Source organism: Buteo buteo, chromosome 1, assembly GCF_964188355.1.
Source record: "Buteo buteo chromosome 1, bButBut1.hap1.1, whole genome shotgun sequence".
NCBI lineage: Eukaryota > Metazoa > Chordata > Aves > Accipitriformes > Accipitridae > Buteo > Buteo buteo.
In genome coordinates, this window is record NC_134171.1 from 69,988,106 (window position 1) to 70,009,820 (window position 21,715).

General features: G+C 41.7%; 1 protein-coding gene across 6 annotated transcripts in view; it reads left to right on the forward strand.

Moving 5' to 3' along the window:
• The window catches only part of ZNF827 (zinc finger protein 827), a 115,821-nt gene that overhangs the window by 64,320 nt on the left and 29,786 nt on the right, over positions 1-21,715 (forward strand). For all 6 annotated transcript variants that reach the window (XR_012651577.1, XR_012651574.1, XR_012651579.1 and 3 more), the window contains exons 6-8: positions 12,198-12,446; positions 13,159-13,216; positions 17,782-17,885. Coding sequence is in view for 3 of the 6 variants with exons in the window: in XM_075035286.1 (XP_074891387.1) it covers positions 12,198-12,446; positions 13,159-13,216; positions 17,782-17,885 (411 nt within the window). In the remaining 3 variants the exon portion in view is untranslated. The remainder of the gene's footprint in view (positions 1-12,197; positions 12,447-13,158; positions 13,217-17,781; positions 17,886-21,715) is intronic.

Sequence of the window (21,715 nt, forward strand, 5' to 3'; positions counted from 1 at the left end):
GCTTTAAATTAGCTCATATTAAAACCAGTCCAGTCACAACAGCACAGACTTCCAGAGGAACTAACAATATCAGTTAAAAAAGTTTGCTAACTAGGAGTGCTACCTATGCGTGTGTGGCTGGACAGCTGATGTCAGATTTACCTAATTTTAAGGCTTGGGTGACGTTATGCTTGGCTGTCATCAGCAATGTGAATTAACAACAAAAATGAGTCCATGGCTAGTAAGCTATTATTCTTAGCAGTCACAAAATCTTCCCAGGTTTAGTGGGTTGTGTTGGCAGTCTTTTGCTTTATTGTTACTATGGTGAAGAAAAAGTACGTTACTACATTCTTTGGGTGAGACAGGGGACAGAGAAACTAACCTTCCTGTATATATCTTTTTCATAACTTCGTGGGCTGTTCTGGGAAGTGCTTATGTGGAGCTAGGCTGCTGTCTTTGGAGATAGCTGTTGTCAGGACCTCATAAGAGTCTCCATACCTATATTGCAGGGGAGCTGTCAGGAGTGCTTTCATCCGTGCTTAGAGAGCCTTGATAATGGGCAGAGGAGTAAAAATACAGGCAAGTCTTTTGTTCCTTGGTCTCTAAACAGCTCATTAGAAAGCTCTGGGCAGCAGCAGGTGCTTCTGTAGAAGCCCAGAAAAGTAAGTGGGGAAGTGTATGACCCAAAATGAGACCTTCTCTTGATGGGAACTAGAGACATGGCAAGCCATGGCAAGTCACATCATCAGATTAAATCCCGCTACTAGCCACGTGGGTTTTTTGTTTGGTTTTTTTAACCAACAGAAATGTGAAATTGATTGTGAATGGTTAGAGTGAAGCTGTGTTTTAATTACGGTATAGAAAAAGATACAAGTTTCTAGATAGCTAGATTTATTATTGCAATGTGTCACATTCCAGATTTTTTTCAAGATTTTGAGACTCTCCTGCCAATGCTGTACTACGTGAAGTTAGTATCAGGCCATGGTACGTTCATTCAGTTTAATAAGCTTTTCTGTGACATCTGCATAATCACATAATCCCAGAAGAACTCAGCTAGTAATGTATTCTTACCTGTTGATGGGTTTTGCCATGTTTCATGATAACATTAATGTCTAAACCCCAAAGCAGGAAAAATGTGAAAAAAATACTGCCCATTCACAGGAGAAGTATAGGGTGGGAAGTATGGAAGTCTGCAAAGTCTATGTTGGTTTTTTTCCCCCCTATAGATCTTAAAAAAAAACCAAACAAACAAACAAAAAACCAAACCACAAAACAACAAAAATCACAGAAAAACAAGCACCTTATAACAGAGACTGGCTTTTAGTTCAGTAGATGCTATACTATACCTTTAGGTTATTGCAATTAATTTTCTTCCTTTTTTCCATGTCAGAGTAATCTTGTCATTTAATGAAAACTATGATAATTTAAAAGATAATTTGAAATAACAAGAAATCATATTGTCTGTAGTTCAGATATGCTTCTGTTGGTGTTCTGGATTTATTTTACTTTGACTTCTTAGGAATTGTCACTAAAGAGTTTAAACACACACACACACACTCCCGATCCTTCACTTTACTGCTATTCCTTGATGATGTTCAGCCAGGTGGGAGTGGCCACAAAGCTATGGAAAGTGGGCACGTCAATTTTTGTCAAAGTGTCAGGGGATTATGGTTGCAGATTATTTGCAGAAGGGCCTCTTGCAGTCCCCCTTGCCTTTGGAGAGTCAGCTTGTAAAGATAGAAGAACTGGAGCCAGGCTCTCTGCAAAGGTGCAGCTTGCTGGAGAAATGCAGACTAGAATTTTCTTGAACTGGGAGACTTGCATAGACTGGAATATGTTGTAAAATAACAATTCACTGCACGTGTATACTTCTTATCAAATTCTTCTTGATCTATGTTTTGAGGGGTTGGCTGTGTTCTGCAAGTTGGGGCTTTCAGGTAAGCACCATAATCCTATCATTTACATGGAAGGAGCAGCAGATGCGTATCACAACTCAAATTAGTCTATTGCTTTAATTTGCTCTTTTTTTTTGTTGTTGTTTGGCTTGCATTTTTGTAAAACTAAGACTGTAGTTGCAAAATTCTGTAACATGGAAGTTCAGAGGTTCCACTTTAACAAATATGAGCCATTTTATGATTTATTTTTTTTAATGCAGGATCCTGTTACATTGATTCAAGGCCCATTGACATTGTCTTATATAAAAACAGCAGTTTGAAAAAAATACTAGCAAAATAAAGCATCAAGCACATCGCCCTAGGGAATGTCAGATGTTACTTGTTGTGTCTCTGTAGCAGAACCTTCAGGGCTCGCCAACTGTTCCCTACCTCCAAGGTTTTATTTAAGCTGTTTTAGGGCATGTTTATTTCTAGCAAATCAGAACAATTAGCGTAACAAAGTGCCTGATTCTCCATACTGAAAGCTTTTGAAGTCAGTACAAGTTGACCCGCTAGTTACCCCTGTCTGTTTGATTGTGAAAACTAGTACATGAGTCCAATTTATGAGACATATGGGAAAGGCTTTCTTTTCTAAGTTTATTCATAAAGTTGATTTGTAAAGCTGATAGGCATTTCAGCAAATATGAGCAACTTAGAATTTTAGTTGCAGGATGAAGTTTTAAATAAAATTGTGGGAAGAAGCATGAATGATTTAACAAGGATTCATTTGATTTCAGCAATGGAAAGTCATTGGACAGCTATTGTTTCAGCAAAACCAATATTTACTACATGACTTAGGTTTTTTATTAAATCTGTGCACCTGATTTTGACTTTCATCTCAAATAAAACGAAAAGCAGACTGTGCTGCATTAGAAGAAGCATGTTCAGTGTGTTTCCTTTAGAGCAGGTGAGTGCTGCATAGAAATGTAGGATAGTTTGGGTTGGAAGGCACCTTTACAGGTCATCTAGTCCAACCTCCCTGCAATGAGCTGGGACATCTGATCAGGTTCCTCAGAGCCCCATCCAATCTGACCTTGAATGTTTCCAGGGATGGGGCATTTACCACCATTCTGGGCAACCTGTTCTAGTGTTTCACCACTCTCATTGTAAAAAATTTCTTCCTTATATCTAGTCTAAATCTACCCTTTTTTTAGTTTAAAACTGTTACCCCTTGTCCTAGCGCAACAGGCCCTGCTAAAACCTTTGTCCCCATTTTTCTTATAAGCCCCCTTTAAGTACTGAAAGGCTGCAATAAGGTCTCCCTGGAGCCTTCTCTTCTCCAGGCTGAACAACCCCAACTCTCTCAGCCTGTTTTCATAGGAGAGGTATTCCATCCCTCTGACCATTTTTGTGGCCATCCTCTGGACCTGCTCCAACAGGTCCATGTCTTTCCTGTGCTGAGGGGTCCAGAGCTGGACGCAGTACTCCAGGTGGGGTCTCACCAGAGCAGAGCAGAGGGGCAGAATCACCTCCTTCAACCTTCTGGCCACGCTTCTTTTGATGCAGCCCAGGATATGGTTGGCTTTCTGGGCTGCGAGTCCACACTGCTGGCTCATGTCCAGCTTTTCATCCACCAGTACCCCCAAGTCTTTCTCCACAGGGCTGCTCTAAATCCCTTCATTCCCTAGCCTGTATTGATACTGGGGGTTGCCCTGTCCCCAGTGCAGGACTTTGCACTTAGCCTTGTTGAACCTCATGAGGTTCACATGGGCCCACTTCTCAAGCTTGTCCAGGTCCCTCTGGATGGCATCCTGTCCCTCAGGTATGTCAACTGCACCACTCAGCTTGGCGTTGTCTGCAAATTTGCTGAGTGTGCACTCAATCCCACTGTCTATGTCACTGATGAATATACTAAACAGTACTGGTCTCAGTATGGACCCCTGAGGGACACCACTTTTTCACTGATCTCCATCTGGACATTGAGCTGGTGACCGCTATCCTCTGGATGCAACCACCCAATCATTTCCTCATCCACCGAACAGTCCACCCATCAAATCCATATCTCTCCAATTTAGGGAGAAGGATGTTGTGGGGGACTGTGTCAAAGGCCTTACAGAATTCCAGATAGATGACACCCGTAGCTCTTCCCTTGTCTACTGACGTAGTCACTCCATCATAGAAGGCCACTAGGTTGCTCAGGCAGGACATGCCCTTGGTGAAGCCATGCTGGCTGTCTCAAATCACCTCCCTGTCCTCCGTGTGCCTTAGCATAGCTTTTAGGAGGATCTGTTCCATGATCTTCCCAGGCACAGAGGTGAGGCTGACGGGTCGGTAGTTCCCAGGGTCCTCCCTTCTACGCTTTTTAAAAATGGGTGCAATGTTTCCCTTTTTCCAGTCACCAGGGACTTCACCTGACTGCCATGACTTTTCAAATATCATGGAGAGTGGCTTGGCAACTACATCAGTCAGTTCTCTCGGGACTCTGGGCTGCATCTCGTCAGGTCCCATAGACATGTATGTTCAGGTTCCTCAGGTGGTCATGAACCTGATTTTCTCTTCCAGTGGGAGGCTTTGCTTCCCCCAGTCTCCATCTTGGGGTCCATCCACTCAAGAGGTGTGGGAAGAGAGGTTGCCAGTGAAGGCTGAGGCAAAAGATTTGTTGAGTACCTCAGCCTTCTCCTTGTCTGTTGTTAACCAGTTTGCCAGTCTTGTTCATCAGGGGTATGTGCTTTCTTTGACCTTCCTTTGCTGGCTGCTATACCTGTAGAAGCCCTTATTATTATTCTTTGCATGCCTTGCCAAGTTCAGCTCCAGCTGCGCCTTGGCCTTCCTGACCCCATCCCTACACAGCTGGGCAGCGTCTCTATACTCTTCCCAGGATACCTGTCCCTGCTTCCACTGCCTGTGCATTTCCTTCTTGCCTTTTAGTTTGACCAGCAGGTCTCCATTCAGCCACGCTGGTCTCTTGCCTTCCCTTCCTGGTTTCTTACACCTGGGGATTGAGAGCTCTTGCACACTATGGAAAGTGTCCTTAAAGATCTGCCAGCTCTGTTCTGCTTCCTTGTCCCTGAGGGCAGTTTCCCACAGGGTCCTATTGACTGACTCCTTGACGAGGTGGAAGTTTGCTTTCCTAAAATTCAGGGTCCTGGCTGTACTCTTCACCTGACCCATATCCCTCAGGATTGTGAACTCCACGAGAGCATGGTCACTGCAGCCCAGGCTGCCTCCAATCTTGATGTCACCGATTAGCTCACTTGTGTTGGTGACCAGTAGTCCACTATTGCATCCCCTCTGGTAGGGCTGTCTATTACCTGGCTTAAGAAGTTACCCTCAGTGCATTCCAGGAGTCTCCTGAGTTGCCTACAGCTCGCCGTGCTACTTTTCCAGCAGATGTCAGGGTGTTTGAAGTGCCCCAGCAGGACGAGAGCCTGCGAGCACGATGCCTCCTGTAGCTGGAGTAAGAAGGCTTTGTCAGTAGGCTCCCCTTGATCAGACGGCCTGTAGACAACACTAACCATAAGGTTCCCTTTGTTGCCTTGGTCTCTAATTCTTATCCATAAGCTTTCAACCTGCTCGTGGCTATTCTTCAGAGGCAGCTCTTCATGCTACCCATTTCTTGATATAGAGAGCGACCCCTCCTTCCTCACCTGGCCCTTCTGAACAGCCTGTAGCCATTGATAGCCGTACTCCAGTCATGGAATTTGTCCCACCACGTTTCAGTAATGGCAACTAGGTTGTAGCTTTCTAGCAGCACGGTGGCTTCCAACTCCTCCTATTTGTTGCCCATGCTGTGTGCATTGGTGTAGAGGCACTTCAGCTGGGCTGTTGGCCATGTCACCTTCTTAGGGGAAGACTCCGTAGTTCCTTTGAGGTATTTCACTGGTGTTTCCCTCTTGGCTCCTATTACCTCAGGAGCCCTTGGCTCATCTCCGTAAGACTTAAAGTGTGCTCCAGTGTACCCAGCACGGCTCAGAGCAACAGGCTGAGGGCCCTCAGTAGTCCCATCCCTCTAACCTTGGCGTGTCATCCCGCAGCTTGTCACGGGCAAGCCTGATATTATCCCCTTCCCCCTTCAAGTCCAGTTTAAAGCTCTGTCACTGAGCCCCGCTAGCTCCTGAGCGAAGACCCTCTCCCCGCTTTGAGAAGGGTGAATCCCGCCTGACACCAGCAGGCCTGGTGCTGTGTAGGCCACCCCATTATCGAAAACCCCACAACTGTGGTGGTGACACCATCCACGGAGCCATGCATTAACAGACTGGGTCCGTCTGTTTCTTCCAGTGTTGCTGCCTGCAACTGGAACGAGAGAGGAAAAAATAACCTGTGGTCCAGATCCCCTTGCCAACCCTCCCAAGGCCCTGAAGTCTCTTTGATCACCCTTGGACTATGTGTTGCAGCTTCATCACCGCCCACATGGAAGAGCAGTAGTGGGTAATAGTGCGAGGGCTGTACCAGGCTGGGGAGTTTCCCGGTGATGTCCTTAATCTGGGCCCCAGGCAGGCAGCGGACTTCCCTAAGAGGAGGGTCTGTCTGGCATATTGGACCCTCTGTTCCCCTCAGAAGGGAGTCACCTACAACTATAACACATTTTTTCCTTCTTCGTGGAGGTGGTTGTGTTATGGGGGACAGGCCTTTCTGATCTTGGCAACAGCTCCGGTGTAGATAGACCGTCATCCACATCATCCGTTGACTGACCTTCCACATCCAGAGCCTCGTACCTGTTGTACAGAGGCACCTGGGAAGGCGAGGTGGGCAAAGGGGGTTTGCCTGCCGCCCGGAGCACAGACTTGCCACCATTCACTCCTCTCTTTTAAGCTATTGCCTTCAGCCTGGTGGGGGAAGGATACAGGATTCCCTTGATCTCGGGTTTTTTTTTCTGGTGACTGTTCCTGTTTCTGTTCCAGGGAGGGTAGAGCCTGGTTCCACCAGTCTATCTCTTTCTCAGGTTCCCTGATGCTCCTTAACCTTTCTAATTCCTGCATGTGGAATACTGTACCGGTTTTAGGCTCCCTAGTTCAAAAGGGCTGTTGAGAATTAGTAGATGGTCTAGAGGAAAGCAGCAGACCTGATTAAGGGTCTAGGGCTCATGACCTACAAGGAAGCATTGAGGGAAATGGGACTGTTCATTCTGGCAGAGGGGGGACTAAAGGCAGATCTAATAGCAGCCTGCAAGTAGTTGAAGGAAGCTTAGAAAAGCAGTGGATTCAAACTCTTTTCTGTAGTGGTAGATGGTAAATAAGGGGCAACAGCTACCAGCTGCAGCTTGGAACGTTCAGAGTAGACATTAAGAAAAATTTCTAGTGTAGCACTAGAACAAGTGTTACCCAAGGATGCTGTAGCTTTCCCTTGCTTGGACGTTTTGAAAATTCTGCTAGATAAGCCTGCAGCTGATCTGATCTAGTGCCAATGATTCATGAGATAATTTAGTTTGGAGGGGACGTCCAGGCTTCATCTAATCCAAACTCTTGCTCAAAGCAGGTCCAACAAGATCAGGCTGCTGCAGGTCTTATTAAGTGTTGAATGTGTCCAGGAATGGAGAACCCAACCTCTCTCAGCAATGTGTGCCAGTGTTTCACCATCCTGACAGTGAATTTTTTTTCTGTATATATAAACAGAATTTCCCATGTTCCAACTTGTCTGTTGACTCTTATGCTATCATTGTGCATTTCTGAGAGAAGTCTGACTCTAGCTTCACTATACCTTCCCTTCATACCTTAGAAAGTTGTCGTCAGCAATAAAATGTCCCCTTAATGTTGTTTTCTTAAGGCTGAACAAACCCAGTTCTCTTAGCTGATCTCCTCTGATGTCTTGCAGCAGCCCCCTAACTATCTTGGTAGCCTTCCAGTTCACATGCTCCAGGATGTCAGTGTCCGTCCTGTACTGGGAAGCCCCAACTGGGGTACAGTACTCTAAATGCAGTCTCACAAGTGCAGAATAGAGGATAAGAATCTCCTCTTTTTGCCTGATGGCTACAGGTTTGATAATACAGCCCAGAATATGTTTGGCCCTGGTTGCCACAAGGGCCCATTGCTGACTTGTGCACAACTTGGGTTGGATTGTGGCAGTCCCAACTTTCTCAGAGAAGAAGCTTGAATAATCTCTTTCTAAAACTTGGCAATCTCTGTCCTAGGCTGTAGAGAGGCATTGTCTAAGACTAAATTTCAGAGGCACTCTTACTGCTACACCTTCTTAAGGTGACACTGTCAGGCCTTCAGGGATGAATGCTGTATCCTGAGCCTTTAGGTAGCACAAGTATTGTTCTATGTTTCTGTTGTGTTTGGGTTTTTTTAGCAAGTGCCACTACTTTGTGATGCCTTGCACTTGTGAATGCCAGAGAACCTGAAAGTTGTGGAAGGAATTGCTTTCTTCTGGAACAAGCCTGTCTGATGCTGCATTTTTCATATCTGATGTGGAAAATTGTCTCACTTCTTGTGAATAGGATGAAGTTCATGGAGGCTTTTGTAGATCAGCTGATTAAAAGTTATACTGCTCTGTAAAGAAACAGCATCCCTGTGGCTTGATGGTAGTACATCCATGTATGCAACAATTTTCTCTTATTTTGTTAAGCTGTTTCTGTATCACAAAGTTAACAGCAGAAAAAGGCATATTAGGTGATTTAGTTCATCTTCTGCCAGATGAGCAATGTTCACTGCTGTGCTGTTGTTCTGAGCTTCATCCAGGTTAGTTTTGAATGAATAGCAGACCATGTTTCGGAGATCACAATCTGGATACTTTAAAGCTGCTTGAGTCTTCATTCCCTGCTGATTTTTGCTAGGTATTAGATGTCTGTACTTTTATAAAAATCTGGCATGAAGAAAATTTGCTCTCATACACTAACTTTGTATTCTGATACATTGCAGTTTATTTAACCTAGCCCATCTACTCAAGGGGAAATGCAAAAGTGGAAAAAAGCCAAAGCTATCATGAGTTTCATTATTTGAACCGGGAGACCTTTTGGTGTACCAGTCCTTGACTTGAAAAACTTTAGCTGCACTATGACCATGTGAGATACCTAAGTAAGGAAATAAGGGGTATCACCTTACTTCACAAATGAACAGTCTGTAGCACAAAAGGGAAAATAATCTTCAGGAAGTTACAGTTTGACTGCCTGTATGGTGAGATGGGTATGGGCATAACCTTAATTACAGTCTTTTGCCAGCACAAGATCTAGCACAGCTGGCTTGTATGCCTGTGATTGCTGTTCATGGGGCAGACTGACTGTGTTTCCCTTTCTTTAGCTCTTGTAAAATTATCATAGAGACCCTCCTTCAGCCTTCTGTGTGTGTGTGCTTCTGGGAATCAGAGTATGACAGGATTCACGTTCAGCAGGGACATTCTGTCAGATCAAAAGGGTGCAGCTGGGAAGATAAAGGTCAAAGGAAATGATCAAATATGTAAATTTAGTTAGGGCAATTTGAGTGCTAGCTGATTGTGAGGGAGAGAAGGTCATCAGTATTGCTTGACTCTTGCCTTAGTTGGGATCGTATCTGATTCAAAAGTGTTTGCAGGACAGGGAATTAAACTGTGTGGAGCAGGAACAGAAATAGAAAGAATATTTTAAAAGCACAGAGAGCAGCAAAGGTCAGCTTGACTCTGCACCTAAATTTGGCAGCTGGGTGCAGAGCTCAGTCTGTCAGACATCTGAAGAACTCATTTGTTTGTGGAGTTACCTGAGCTTTTGATTGACAGTGTTACCTGATGTGTGCCTTTGCTGTTCTGAGTTCACTTTCAATGCACAGAATGCTATTTTTACACTTTTCAGCACAGATGCAGTGTTCTGTGGTTTTATAATAATAGGCTAATGGAAGCTTTAAATAAAAAAAAGAAAAAAAAAAGAAAAATTTGCTTAACAGGACAAAAAAAGGCATTATATGATATTTCTAACTTGTCTTCAGTTAAGAATTCACTATGAAAATTTCCAAAGTCTGAAATGTATCTGGTGGATCGTAGATGGTAAAGATTTTTATCAATGTTTATAGGTTTCTTTTAAAGGTCAAGAAATGTCATAAGAAAGGATTGAAAGCACTTCATGTAAATCGTTCCTGGAACATATCCAAGTGGCTTTTATCTCCTGGCTTCGATTTTTTTTTTTTTTTTTTTTTTTTTTTAAAGAGCTGTAGGCAGTAAAGCCACTTTTTCTCCACTTAAGAACAACCGGAATGTGGGGAGAGGGAGAAACCAGGGGAAGGAAAAAGGACTTGGTGACACACATCAGTTTAATTTTAGGTGGAATGCGTATGCCTTCATGCTGAAGGGATTCTGTTTGTCTTTGGCTAGAGACTACAAGATGACACCAATCAGTTGACTATCTTGAGGATGTTATCAGGGATAACCAAACCATGTTTTGGTGCCTCTGAGATTCATTGTAATACTGGGTAATTGAAAACAAAAGGCCTGGTGGTGTTTGAAATATTCACGCTTGGAATAAAATCTGTGAGGCTGACACAATCGTATGAGTTAGAGAGGAAGGGAAAAACAGAGAGCAGCAACAGATTCATTTATCCAGTGAAGTTAGTGGATTCCCCCCGCCTTTTCTTCTCTGTGGCCCAAAGTTAGTAGAAAATACTGTTTGTGTTTGGACTTTTTTTTACGAACTGGTATTCGTTTATTTATTTTTAACACCAGAGCCTTCTAACTAGTAAAATTTGACAGATGACAAAGAAACTTCCATGTGAGGAAACTCATTGTGCAGACTGCCTGTGTCAGTGACCTGATGCTATCAGGATGGCCAGCCCCTGTCTGCAACCAGTTAACAAGCTGGCCCACGATCATAGATCTGATCCTGCCCCCCCCAGTCTGGACAAGGGCCAGACTGCTCTCTCAGGTTCTAATCCACTCAGCATCTAAGCTCTCTGCTTCTCTGGCTCTGTGTGCTGCAGTGTGCCTGTCCCTACTCTCTACCATGGCCTCTTTTGCTGGGTGCTAGGGTTGCCTTTTTCTCCTTTGGCTCATGAAGTCTGAGCAATTCAAACTCACACTTTTCCTTGATTCCAGCTGTGGAGGCTACATAGGCGACAATTTAGAGCATGTGCTAATCATGAGTAAACAGCAGCAGGTTTTCCTTAAGGTTTTCAGTGTCTTGGCTAGTACCAGTACATGTGGAGGTTTAGGCAAAATTAATAAATCCCACGTACGTTTTTTTTGTTGGAATGATTCCTTACCCGGATGGCCCATCTGATATTTAACTGTGTTCATGCATTTATTTATTTTCTTGATTCTCCCAGGCATATTGCCTGTCTTAGGCTGCCTGTTTCCAGAGTGTCTGGTCAGCATGCAGCCAGCAGAGGCAACACCTAGTTGGGCAGTTCTGCCATGATAGTCCTTTCAGGAGCACTCTGAATGAAAATCATTAAAAACCTCATCATCTTTCTCCAAAACTAAATTGGGAATAAATTCTACAGGTCTTCAACTTCTCTTTTCACAGCAGAAAGTCTGAATCAAAAGGGCTGGATAGGTATTTGGAGTGTTGTAAGCAAGTTACCTTGGAGCCTTGATTTTGAGCTTTCAGAGCTTTTATTCTGAAGAAAAAATGATCACTTACCTTGCAGCCAAACCAGAGCATTCAGCAACACTCTGTGGAATCTCAAGTGTAGAAAGTGAACTACAAATTGGCTTCTAGGCTATGGTTTTGTTTGCTAGACCCAGCACACCAGAGAGGAAAGCAAGGAGGGAAGGATATGGGCTTATGGAAACTGGTCATTAAGGTTATTGGACCTTGTAACGTATGAGGAAGTATCTGTGCTTGTTACAAAATCAGGCTTTAGAAAAGCGTGGGCCCCAGAATACTTCTCTCATCTTGAAAGCATATGCAGATATAACAAATGAGTTCTTCACATAGTTGTCTGGAATTTTCCATAAAAGAGAAAGAGAGCAGAAGAGGAGCAGATGAGGTTTCTTCCCCCACCCCATCCCTACAGCAATACTTCTGACTGTGCTGGTACTCCTGCTGATAAAGAGTAATTTAGAGTTTGTAAGAGGTCTTCAGTGCCCATCTTTGGAGAGCTGGTGTGTAGTTGCAACTTCATTTAATAAAAACAAAGCTTCACTAACTGGTGTGCGATCACCCAGTATTCATAGAAAGTGATATAACTCTCATATTTACAAATATACAACTGTTTTCTGCTCTCTAGTTTGAAAAATTATTTTCAAGAGATTGCTTCTATTGATAACCCCCAGAAGAATACTGTAGCAGTCATCTGCTTGCTTCCCTTACCATTTGCAGTGATACGGTATACAAATTATTTTATAACTTTGTAATTGTGATTCCTGCTTTGACTACTCTGAAAAATTGTAGCCTAATTAAATAATTCTGGCCCTTGTTTATTTTTTTGAAATACATCTTTACAGCTGAGAGTTACAAGGAAACCCAGATGGTAAAGATAAAGGAAGAACCAATGGAAGTTGACATTCATGATTCGCAGGCTTCAGTGTCACCCAGCCAACCCAGCCAAAATGTTGGCTACAGCACTTTATTAGGGCGAGACATTAGTGAACACATACAGAAGGCACCAGAAGGTCGTGTGCTCCCAGAAAGAAGTCTATTCAGCCAAGATATATCAGTAAAGATGGCATCTGAGCTGCTCTTCCAGTTATCAGGTAAAAGCAGTGGAAATAGTTGATCATTTAATTTAAAGAACAAAAAGAGGTTGTGTATAACCATTAAGGTGCAATGAAAGTGTGAGATTGCTAAGGCTGAAAAATAATAGGAGTTAGAGCCCTTCTACCCTCACATTTGGAACGCAAGCGCCTTACCAAATGTCCCCCGTAGTTTGCATATGCTTTAGAGCATGTGACAGTCAGGTCAGGTTCACAATATTTGAACTGAACTGGAAAAGCTGGAGTTCAACTCCTGCATTTTTGAAAGCTAATTAAATAATTTGTGACAACTGGTTGATCCAGGCCTTGGAGTATAGGGGAACCCATAGGTGGCAGTTACTGGCATAAGTGGCCAGTGGCTGCAGCATGCAATGCTCCTGGGGCTGCACTGTCCACTTCTCTTGTCAAAGAGGGTGAACCTCAGCTATTACATAAAGGCAACAATATCAGTACTGTGTTTAATGAATGCTTGTATTGCACATTTTGCATATGGGCTTATGCACTAACACTGAAGTATGAAGCTGAAAAAATTTTTTGGGTGTTAGTTTAAATAAAGTCATGCCCATTCTCTAATCATGCTGTAACCATTTACCCTAAATTACTCTGGATTATGCTGTTATCAGAAAGCATTAAAATAGTTCTGCTGAATAAAACCTGTTAGGGAAAATATGTTATATGCTAATCACAAAAACCCTTGTACATTCCTCTGCAGAAAAGGTGAGCAAAGAGCACAACCACAATAAAGATAACGCCATCAGAACTACAGCCAGGTAAGTACAGTCCATTGTTACCTGCAAACCTGTAGTGTAAATGACATTGCTTCATTTTGCCTCGTGAACTCAAATGTGCCCATCTTCTGCAAATGTGACCTGATGTTACAAGTGTAAGATATTTTCATGAGTAATGTAACCTGTATCTGAAAAAATTACACCTATAGATCTGATTGCTTAGAGTTCATGAGACAAAAGGCCTTTGGGCCAAAATCACTTTTCTCTTCTGATCAAGTATTCACACATCATTTTAAGAATTATTTTTTCTACAAAAAGTGAAACTTAAAAGAAACTGCATAGTGCTCTCAGTGCTTGAGGGAAGAACGGGCTGACAACTGGATTTTAAGACATGGACCAATGTAAGAAGAGGTGATTTTGATTCAGTCTTCTGTCAAACTTGGATTTCTTTAATGAAATTTCAGTTTAGTATTTTTATCATCTCAATGCCTTCTAGAGATGAATTTTTAAGTCAGACTGTACGAAAATGCTAATGAAGCATTTATTAAAGATTATGGTCACATTAGTACAATAAATGAAATCATCCAGGAATTAAAAATATGATCCAATTAGAGCACATGCTGTTAAAGAAATATGCACTTTACAGTATTGTGGCTGGGAACAAGCCCATGAGTTGTTTACATATACGTGAGCAGCAAAGTGAGGTGTCCCTATGAGAAAATTCAAAGCTCTTGTGTAATAAGTGGCACCTAGAATTGGTAAAAACTTGGGAGCCCATGGTGACGAGTAGGCAGGAATTGGCAAGAGTACAGTTATTTCCTACCTGGAAGTTCCCTAATCAATGTGGATGTGTTGGAGACTGAGCACACAGAAGTGACAAAGAGTTCCTTCAGACACAGAGTAAGACCTTCTGTGCCTCTGCAGCCCCTTCTACAGAAGTTCCCAGCGTGTTCAGTGCCTGCTAACTAAGACAACTTTGTCCAGACAGAAATTAAAAAGCATTTCAGTTGCAGAAGAAAAGATATCTAAAATATGTTGTTCCTAAATTCCTAGGCCTATCCCATTCATTCATAGTAACTATAATAAATAAATATTTTGTTTTTAATAAACTGACTAGCTCAGTAAATGTACATTAGGGACTTTTTGAAGTTACAAGTTGAAAGATAATTAAATTGAGCTTTTAACTTCTGGCTACTGTGAATGCTTCCCATATTTGCTAGTTTGGGAATTTGTGGAATATGCAGCCTGCATAGCCTTCCCATGACTACTTAAAAAGCATAAGCCTGAGACATACATATGGAGATAAATGCACATATTGTCCAACTACTCATTAACCATCCAGTGTGCATGGCAGGCACGGGGTGACAAATAGTCAGTTGAAAATAGATTTCAGTGTGTCATGATGTTACCGGCAGGACTGGTGTGAGAATCCAGAGCTACTTTTGGATCTATCAAAGATAATTCAAACTGGAAAGGTTGAGGACAGTTCAAAGATAACTTCACCTTCTTCTGGCTGCCAACTTTTAAGAGAGTAGCACAGTTGGCTGTTGTCAAACTTGCAGTAAGTTTTACTGAGAAGTCCTGATAATGGCTGCTACCCATCAGGGCATGAAATGCTGAGTGCCTGATTCAGTTCTTCTGGATGGTTTTCTTATCTTACCTATCTATCAACAGAAGAAGACATGAATGAGAAGAGCTTCTTAAGGGGAAGTGAGTCAGTCTACTAAATCCTGCAAGTTCAAACAGATTGACTTGAAAGACTTTGCCAAAAAAACCCCACCCAAAACCAGACAAACAGCTGGAAGTCTTTACTGGTAAGGGTATGATGCCTTCTCAAACATAGAATGTGATGGAGCAGCCAGTGGAGGATAGAGGCACTCCGACTGCATTAAGAAAATGTGTGGTGTTGCAGTTTGGCTCACCAACCTAGATCTGGAGTAATGACAGAAAGGCCTTTGGATCACAATTGTTATGTGAAGTTTGCTGACAGCTGCAGAGAGCCAAGGTGAGGTCAGTGTTGTCCCCCTTGTGAGTAGCTGGGGAGCAGAGATTAAGCTGTGTCATTGGTGAGAGTCTTAAATCAGCAAAGCCCGGCAGGATGGGGTATGCTAGCACTTTTTGCTGTCTTATCCCGTATTAACATTTCTAACTGTTGCCTATCTGTTGCTGTTCCTCCTGTGAGTATTCCTGGACATTGTGAGCATATACTTCCATATGACTTCGCTTAAGCAGCCAAAACTGGCAAGGATTCCTCACAGTTCAATGGCTGAGTGAGATGGTAGAGCCTGCCATCTGTGATACGAAGACAGAAAGTGGAGAAGCAAATGATCTGGAAGAGAGTACGCCAGCATAAGATGCCAAGATAAGTTTCTTTCATCTAGAGAAGTGTGTAGCCATAAAACTGGAAAAGTGCAGCCAGAAAAAAAAAAATCTTAAAGCTTAATCTTCATCAGAAGGGACTTTGCACAGTGATTGAGAATGATTTATGTAGTTCCTTACTATGAACCAGGAGCTTCTCCCTCCATACTTTGCACTGGGAATTGGAGGACATAGCTGCTGAAATAAAAATAATAATAGGGCCAGCACTGAAGAGACTCAGCTGCCATTCTAGAGGAAGGCAGAAAAGAGGTATCCAAGGATGGTTCTGTAATTCACCAGAGGCCGATGGCGGAGAGGGAAATCCTTGGGACACAATGCAATGCAGTCTTCAACAGCAACTTGCTCATGATATATGGGCTAGCCTGAAATAGATAAGTTCTGCATCATCCATTTTGCTTAAAACCAGCAACGAGCAGTGTCCCAGTGACTGAATCTAATGCACAAGCAGGAAGGCCAACATGGAAACCTGAGCGGATTACAAGATTTTGAAGAGTTACAACAGTAACAAAACTTTTTTTATTGGTGTTTTTCTTTCAAATCATTATTAAACCAGTGAGAGGAATGTTGCAATAAATGATGCCATATTTGTATACAGCGTCAGTCTGTTTTATATTATGTCACCCCTGCGTGGGAGTGTGAGTCTTGGAAAAAGTAAAGTTTTGCACATGTGGGCTGGAGCTGTTTTGCTTTATCCTGATCTCTTGTTTTCTTGAGTATTATGCGTTGTTCAGCTATCTGCATACACTGAACTGTTCAGGTTTGGGGCAGCTTCATGCCTTACCCTTCAGCACAACCTAATGTTGACTGTGTTTATGGTTATGTTCAGACTTTTGTAGAAATACCCAAATGTCCCATTAACTGTCACATATGGAACAGCACAAAATGAATAATGGCCAAAAATCTTAATAAAAAAGTAAATAACGTGATTGCCAAAAGGGTTACATGATCAAGGTAACTAATTATCAACAAGTTTCCCAAACGCAGAAGAGATCTGACTAAGAATACAAGTGACTCAGTGGAGAACGCCTTGTTTGCTCTCTCTAGAAAAACTGTATGAGGGGAGACTTATGCAAGTGTCATTGTTTAGATTGACACCTTGGGTACCTGAACTGGTAGGGTCAACTTGGTTGGTGCTGCTGGCAGATACTTTCTGGGTCTGGACTACCCGCTATGCAATGCTTCGTAAGACCTCGTAGTACGTTCTTTATCCTGAAAAAGTTCTTGGATTTTATTACTGAATAAGAACAGGCTGCAGAAATGACCTGGCCTCCTGTCCTGCACCTTTAAAACACCTACTGTGCACCAGCCTGTTAAGGATTCTCAATATAAGAGAGATCAGAGTTCGTGTAATTCTCATTTTGCTTAGAAGAAATTGATAGTTTATGTGGAGATGGAATACACTGCCTTAGAAAACAGTTTTCTGAGAAAGACTATCCTTTTCCATTTTCAATATTTTGATGTACCTCTTACTGATGTGTGTCTCTACTGTAGAGACAGAATTCTTGCTTCTGTTAGGATCTGTAATTGAGCAGAAAACAAAATACTTCGACAGAAATGCCAATTCACTATTGAAGTTGACTTTTCACTGCCTGTTAATTAAAACCGAAGCATGCTATGCTTTTTGGAGTCAAGTAGCTGATAATTTTTGCACTTAATACTCTTTGGGAAGTAACCGTTCAGTTAGTTTATATGAATTGTTTTCTGCTTTAAAAATCAAAATCATGGAGTTAATTTCATTCATGGAACACTGTGTCAAAAGAGAACTGTTCAGCATCTTAACCTAAAATTTGGAAAGTTTTGTTTTAGAAATAATTACTATATACCTTAGATTATTAAATAATAATATTTTCCACATTTCCTGATTGCCCTCTCCAGTTATGACAGTAGAATACAAAGTTTTAGACAGTAGAATACAAATTTTTGAAGCATTAATTTGAATGATCTGTAGTGTATTGTGATATAGAAATCTGAGATGTTGAAATGTAGTTAAAAGCCTTTTGGAAGGACTTCAGTTTTCACTCTTAGATACAATTTTACCAAAGCATGCCTCTTCTCCACACCTTGCCTCACAGTCTGCATATCTTTCAGCATGAATTCTGTAAATGAAGCAGGGCTTTTAACAAGATGGTATTTGTTGTAATATTGAGCTGTTGGGGTCAAAAAATTGTATTTACTTCTTCATTAACCGCTGTTTTGTTTACAAAAAGGTGCCTTATTTTTTCCTATAGCCCTTTCTTTTCTGAAGACACATTTAGACAATCACCGTTCACTTCCAACTCAAAAGATCTCCTGCCTAATGAAACTACTCTTCATGGAAGGACAGCTGCACCAGGTCAGATACCTTTTTCTTCCATTACTTCCAGTTAATAGACCTTTTTAAAATTTTCTTACTTTAAACTCCACCACCTGACCAGTGCTCTTAAAATGTAGTTTGCTTTGTCAAAAAGGAACTCTCTCTCCATCACAGTAAGTGCTTATTATTAAGAAGAAAAAAGTTAAATATTGCCGAAGCATTTGTATTAATAGTCTTTAAATTACTGTTTCCATGAATTGCACAAGGGTCCATAACAGATTAAACTCAGCAGTATTAACAGAGGTGGGTTTTTTTGGTGCGTGTCTCCCATATGTTAAGGAACTTTACTGGTGTCGGATTATTGTCTGCTATTCTCCTGTTACTGGCCATTTCCATCTCCATCTCTCAGACTACAGATTAAATGTTTGCAGTACATGTATCAGAGTGGCTGAGCTTGGCAATACAATTTTTTCCTGCCTTTAACAATAATTTAGAAACTTTCTGGAAGGATGCGGAGTTCTTAAAACGTCCTGAAAGGCCTCAGTATCTGTGGGTACATTCCCACTGATCTTCTGAACTGGTTGACAGGCATTTTACGTCTAGATGTAGCTTGGGTTACATTCTGCAATAAAATGGAAAATATGGGCCTGTAACAATACTATTCAAGGTGGCACTGAACACATGCAAAAACTTGATACGCGCCTTTACTGTCCTGTTGCAAAATAACTCATTTGCTAGTTCACTGCTATCTGTTCTTAAATTAATAGCTCTTGGGTTCTAAAGGTCAGTAATTACACAGCCAGCTGTAGGGGAGGTTATTCACCTTTTCTTAGCAATCAATAAAGTTTTGGGCACGTTACTGCTAATTTTCAGCTATAGACTGTCATTTAATTTACAACTTAACAGACCCTTCATTTTTTTTAATGCTTGAATAGTCATTTGACAGCTCATGAAGTGGTAGATGAGGTTAAGAGCTAGATGTTGTCTAAGGGTAAATATGCATAGCAGGAAGAAGAAGAAAATTTGTAGCAAGAGGACAAGGGTCTTCAGGTTAGCCTCAGCTGCACTTTTGCAAGGAAGTAGTGGATTTTGTAACTGGGGGTAAGGACAACCAGATCAGGTGTGGTGCTTTTAAGTATTAAAATGTAAACCAGGTTAGCACTTCAGTCCTGGCTTTTGACCTTGGCATAACGTGGAATATTCATATACCCAGATGAAGGAGAAGAGCTCTAGACTCCTCAGGCGGTGCTCGATACCTCAGAGGACATGGCCTCTAGCAGCAATACTCTTACATCATGCCAAGATGAATGTATAAGAATTTTAATTCTCTGTAAGACTTCATTTTAAGTGAGACCACTAAAACCATGGATGGATTTTGGTGACATGTTTAATCTTCTGCTTAAGAGATGTAAAGTATCTAGTTGGTTAGGACATCCTGGAGTGTTAAAACGGCTTCTGAGGAACTGGGTTTTGTATGTTTATGCTGCCCCATATTCTGCCTTATGGAATATAAGTATTACCTTGATAGGTCTGTGTATTCTAATACATATTGCTCTGTGATTATAAGACTCTGGTATGTAATAGCAGCATCTATACTGAAAATTGAAAGTGCCAGTTTCTGCTTCATTTTTTATTTTTGGAACAACCCTATCATTCCAAATATGTTGATTTTTTTCAGGCTCATAATAAATTCTTGGACCTGAAGTGCAACTTCACAGTAGCACCAGGAATGTGATTTAAATTTTTAATCAATTACAAATGTGATATTCATGTAAAAGAACAGCAGAATACCCACAGGTAGATTTCCTACTAGTTTTAGCCTTGCAAGAAGAAATAGTCTATGTAGTGCTATGGATAGCTCAGGAGAAACTTTATCCCTGCAGCAAGTAGCATAAAGGAACAGTAACAAACCATTGTAAAGGCCAACAGGATAAACCAGAAACTGCTGTGGAAATGTTTATGTGGTGTCCCATGGATAAACGGTATATATGCCTTCACTTGAGATTTATTTTGGGTTACTTCATCCCTGAAACAGGATAGTAAGAAGTAGAAAAGAACAGCATAACAAAATGACAGGAAATTCCCAGTCCAGTGTCATCTTCAAGTCACCAACTAAAATCCAGGCAGATTAACTGCTAATGGCAAGAGTGTTCATTAAGCAGTCCCCATATCCAAAAATGCGACTCCGTGCCACTGTCACCACAGCTAGCAGATTCTGATGAGCAAGCATGGGGTCTGAGCTGCTGCTTTGTACTGACTCTGCGACCAGGCTTGAATCAGGCAGGCAGAGTGGCATGAGGAAGCCTTCACTGCCAGTTGGTCTGGGTCGCCTTGGTGGAACCCCATGTACATAGTGCTTCTTTCCAAGAGAGCACCAATATGGGCGGTTGTATCCCCAGACTCCTGCCAACTTTCTGTCTGCAGACTTCTTGGCACCCTAGCTGCAGAGGAATTGGGAGAAGTGACAGGAACATAGGACAGTAAGATATCTCATGTGTCAAATTCAATTCTTTTCTATAACGGGTAACAACATTACATAATCTCATTCATTATCAAGATCCACCTTAAACCTGTCATCCTTATTTGTATGAGGACACTGTTTCAGAAGCTCGCCCCTTTGAAGGGCTGGGACCGCTCTTTTTTTCAGCCTGAATTTATTCATAGCAAGTTCTACTTTTGTTGTTTCACCAATGCTGTCCTTCAACTTTGATAATTCTTCTCCCTTGCGATGTTCACCATCTGATGTGCCATCTTACATCCCCCTAATCCTGTCTTCATTTTGGAAAAGTAAGCCAGCCAATGTCTTTTAGTCTTTTTTAGCATGATAGGGTTTCCATTTCCTGACCAAGATCAGGCCAACAAGGCCTTTTTCTGCCTCTGTTTAGGGAAAATAATTTCTGCAAGTATGAGTAGTCAGAACTATATATGCTATTTTACAGGAGATCTTACCAATGACTTTTTCAGCAGCATGCAATCTTCTATATGTATATTGGAAATGCCTCTCCTGTTTGATCACAGTCGTAACTACAACATGCTGATGAATCTCAGTTCATTTGCTAATCAAATAGTAACATGTTTTTCTTTTCCTTTACAATTTCAGCTGATGATTTCAGCATGCAACATAAATTCTTGTTCCTACTTTCTAGGCACATGACCTTGTAATTTGAATTGTTCCACTTGTTACTCTAGCTCTCAAGATTATTTTTTTAATACTCTGAAATTTCTGCATATTGATGATATTGCCTTCATTAATGCAATGCTGGGTTGTTTTTGTGTTGAAGCTATTAAAGAGGATTTTTAAGTATGGTTGGTCCAAAGTTCAGTCCTTGAGACTTCAGCTTAGTGGCCTTCTCAGCGCAAACCACTTCTCTTCTCTTTGTAGCCAGTTTATAAGATAATTGCAAGATCATGTATTTAAGAGGAAGAGCACTCTTTGTAGGGCATTAAGTATATAAGATCCCCAAGGAGTATGAAATAATTAGGAAAGGCGTATTAAAAGATATGTGAGAGCAATGCACTGATCAGGGCATTTACTGGAGAAATAAAATCCTAAATAAATAACGACATAACAGTGGATTTGGCCTGAAGTAAAGGTGAAGTAATCCTGATCAGCAGCAGTATCACAGGCAGGAGAAGTGATTCTCATGCAGCAGCTTTTAAGTCTGGTACCCAAGGAAATGACAATGAAATCTCCAACAGCTGTCAGAAGGGGACTCGACAGCCCTGCAGAAGTCATGGTAACTCCCTGATAATCTGTGGTGAATTCTTAACATTCTGAGAAGAGAAGAAAGTAGTTTCCTATAGTATGTAGTTCAAAAGTATTGGATAGATTTGGGGAACTACTTCCCTTCCTTTTTAAGGTATTTTGT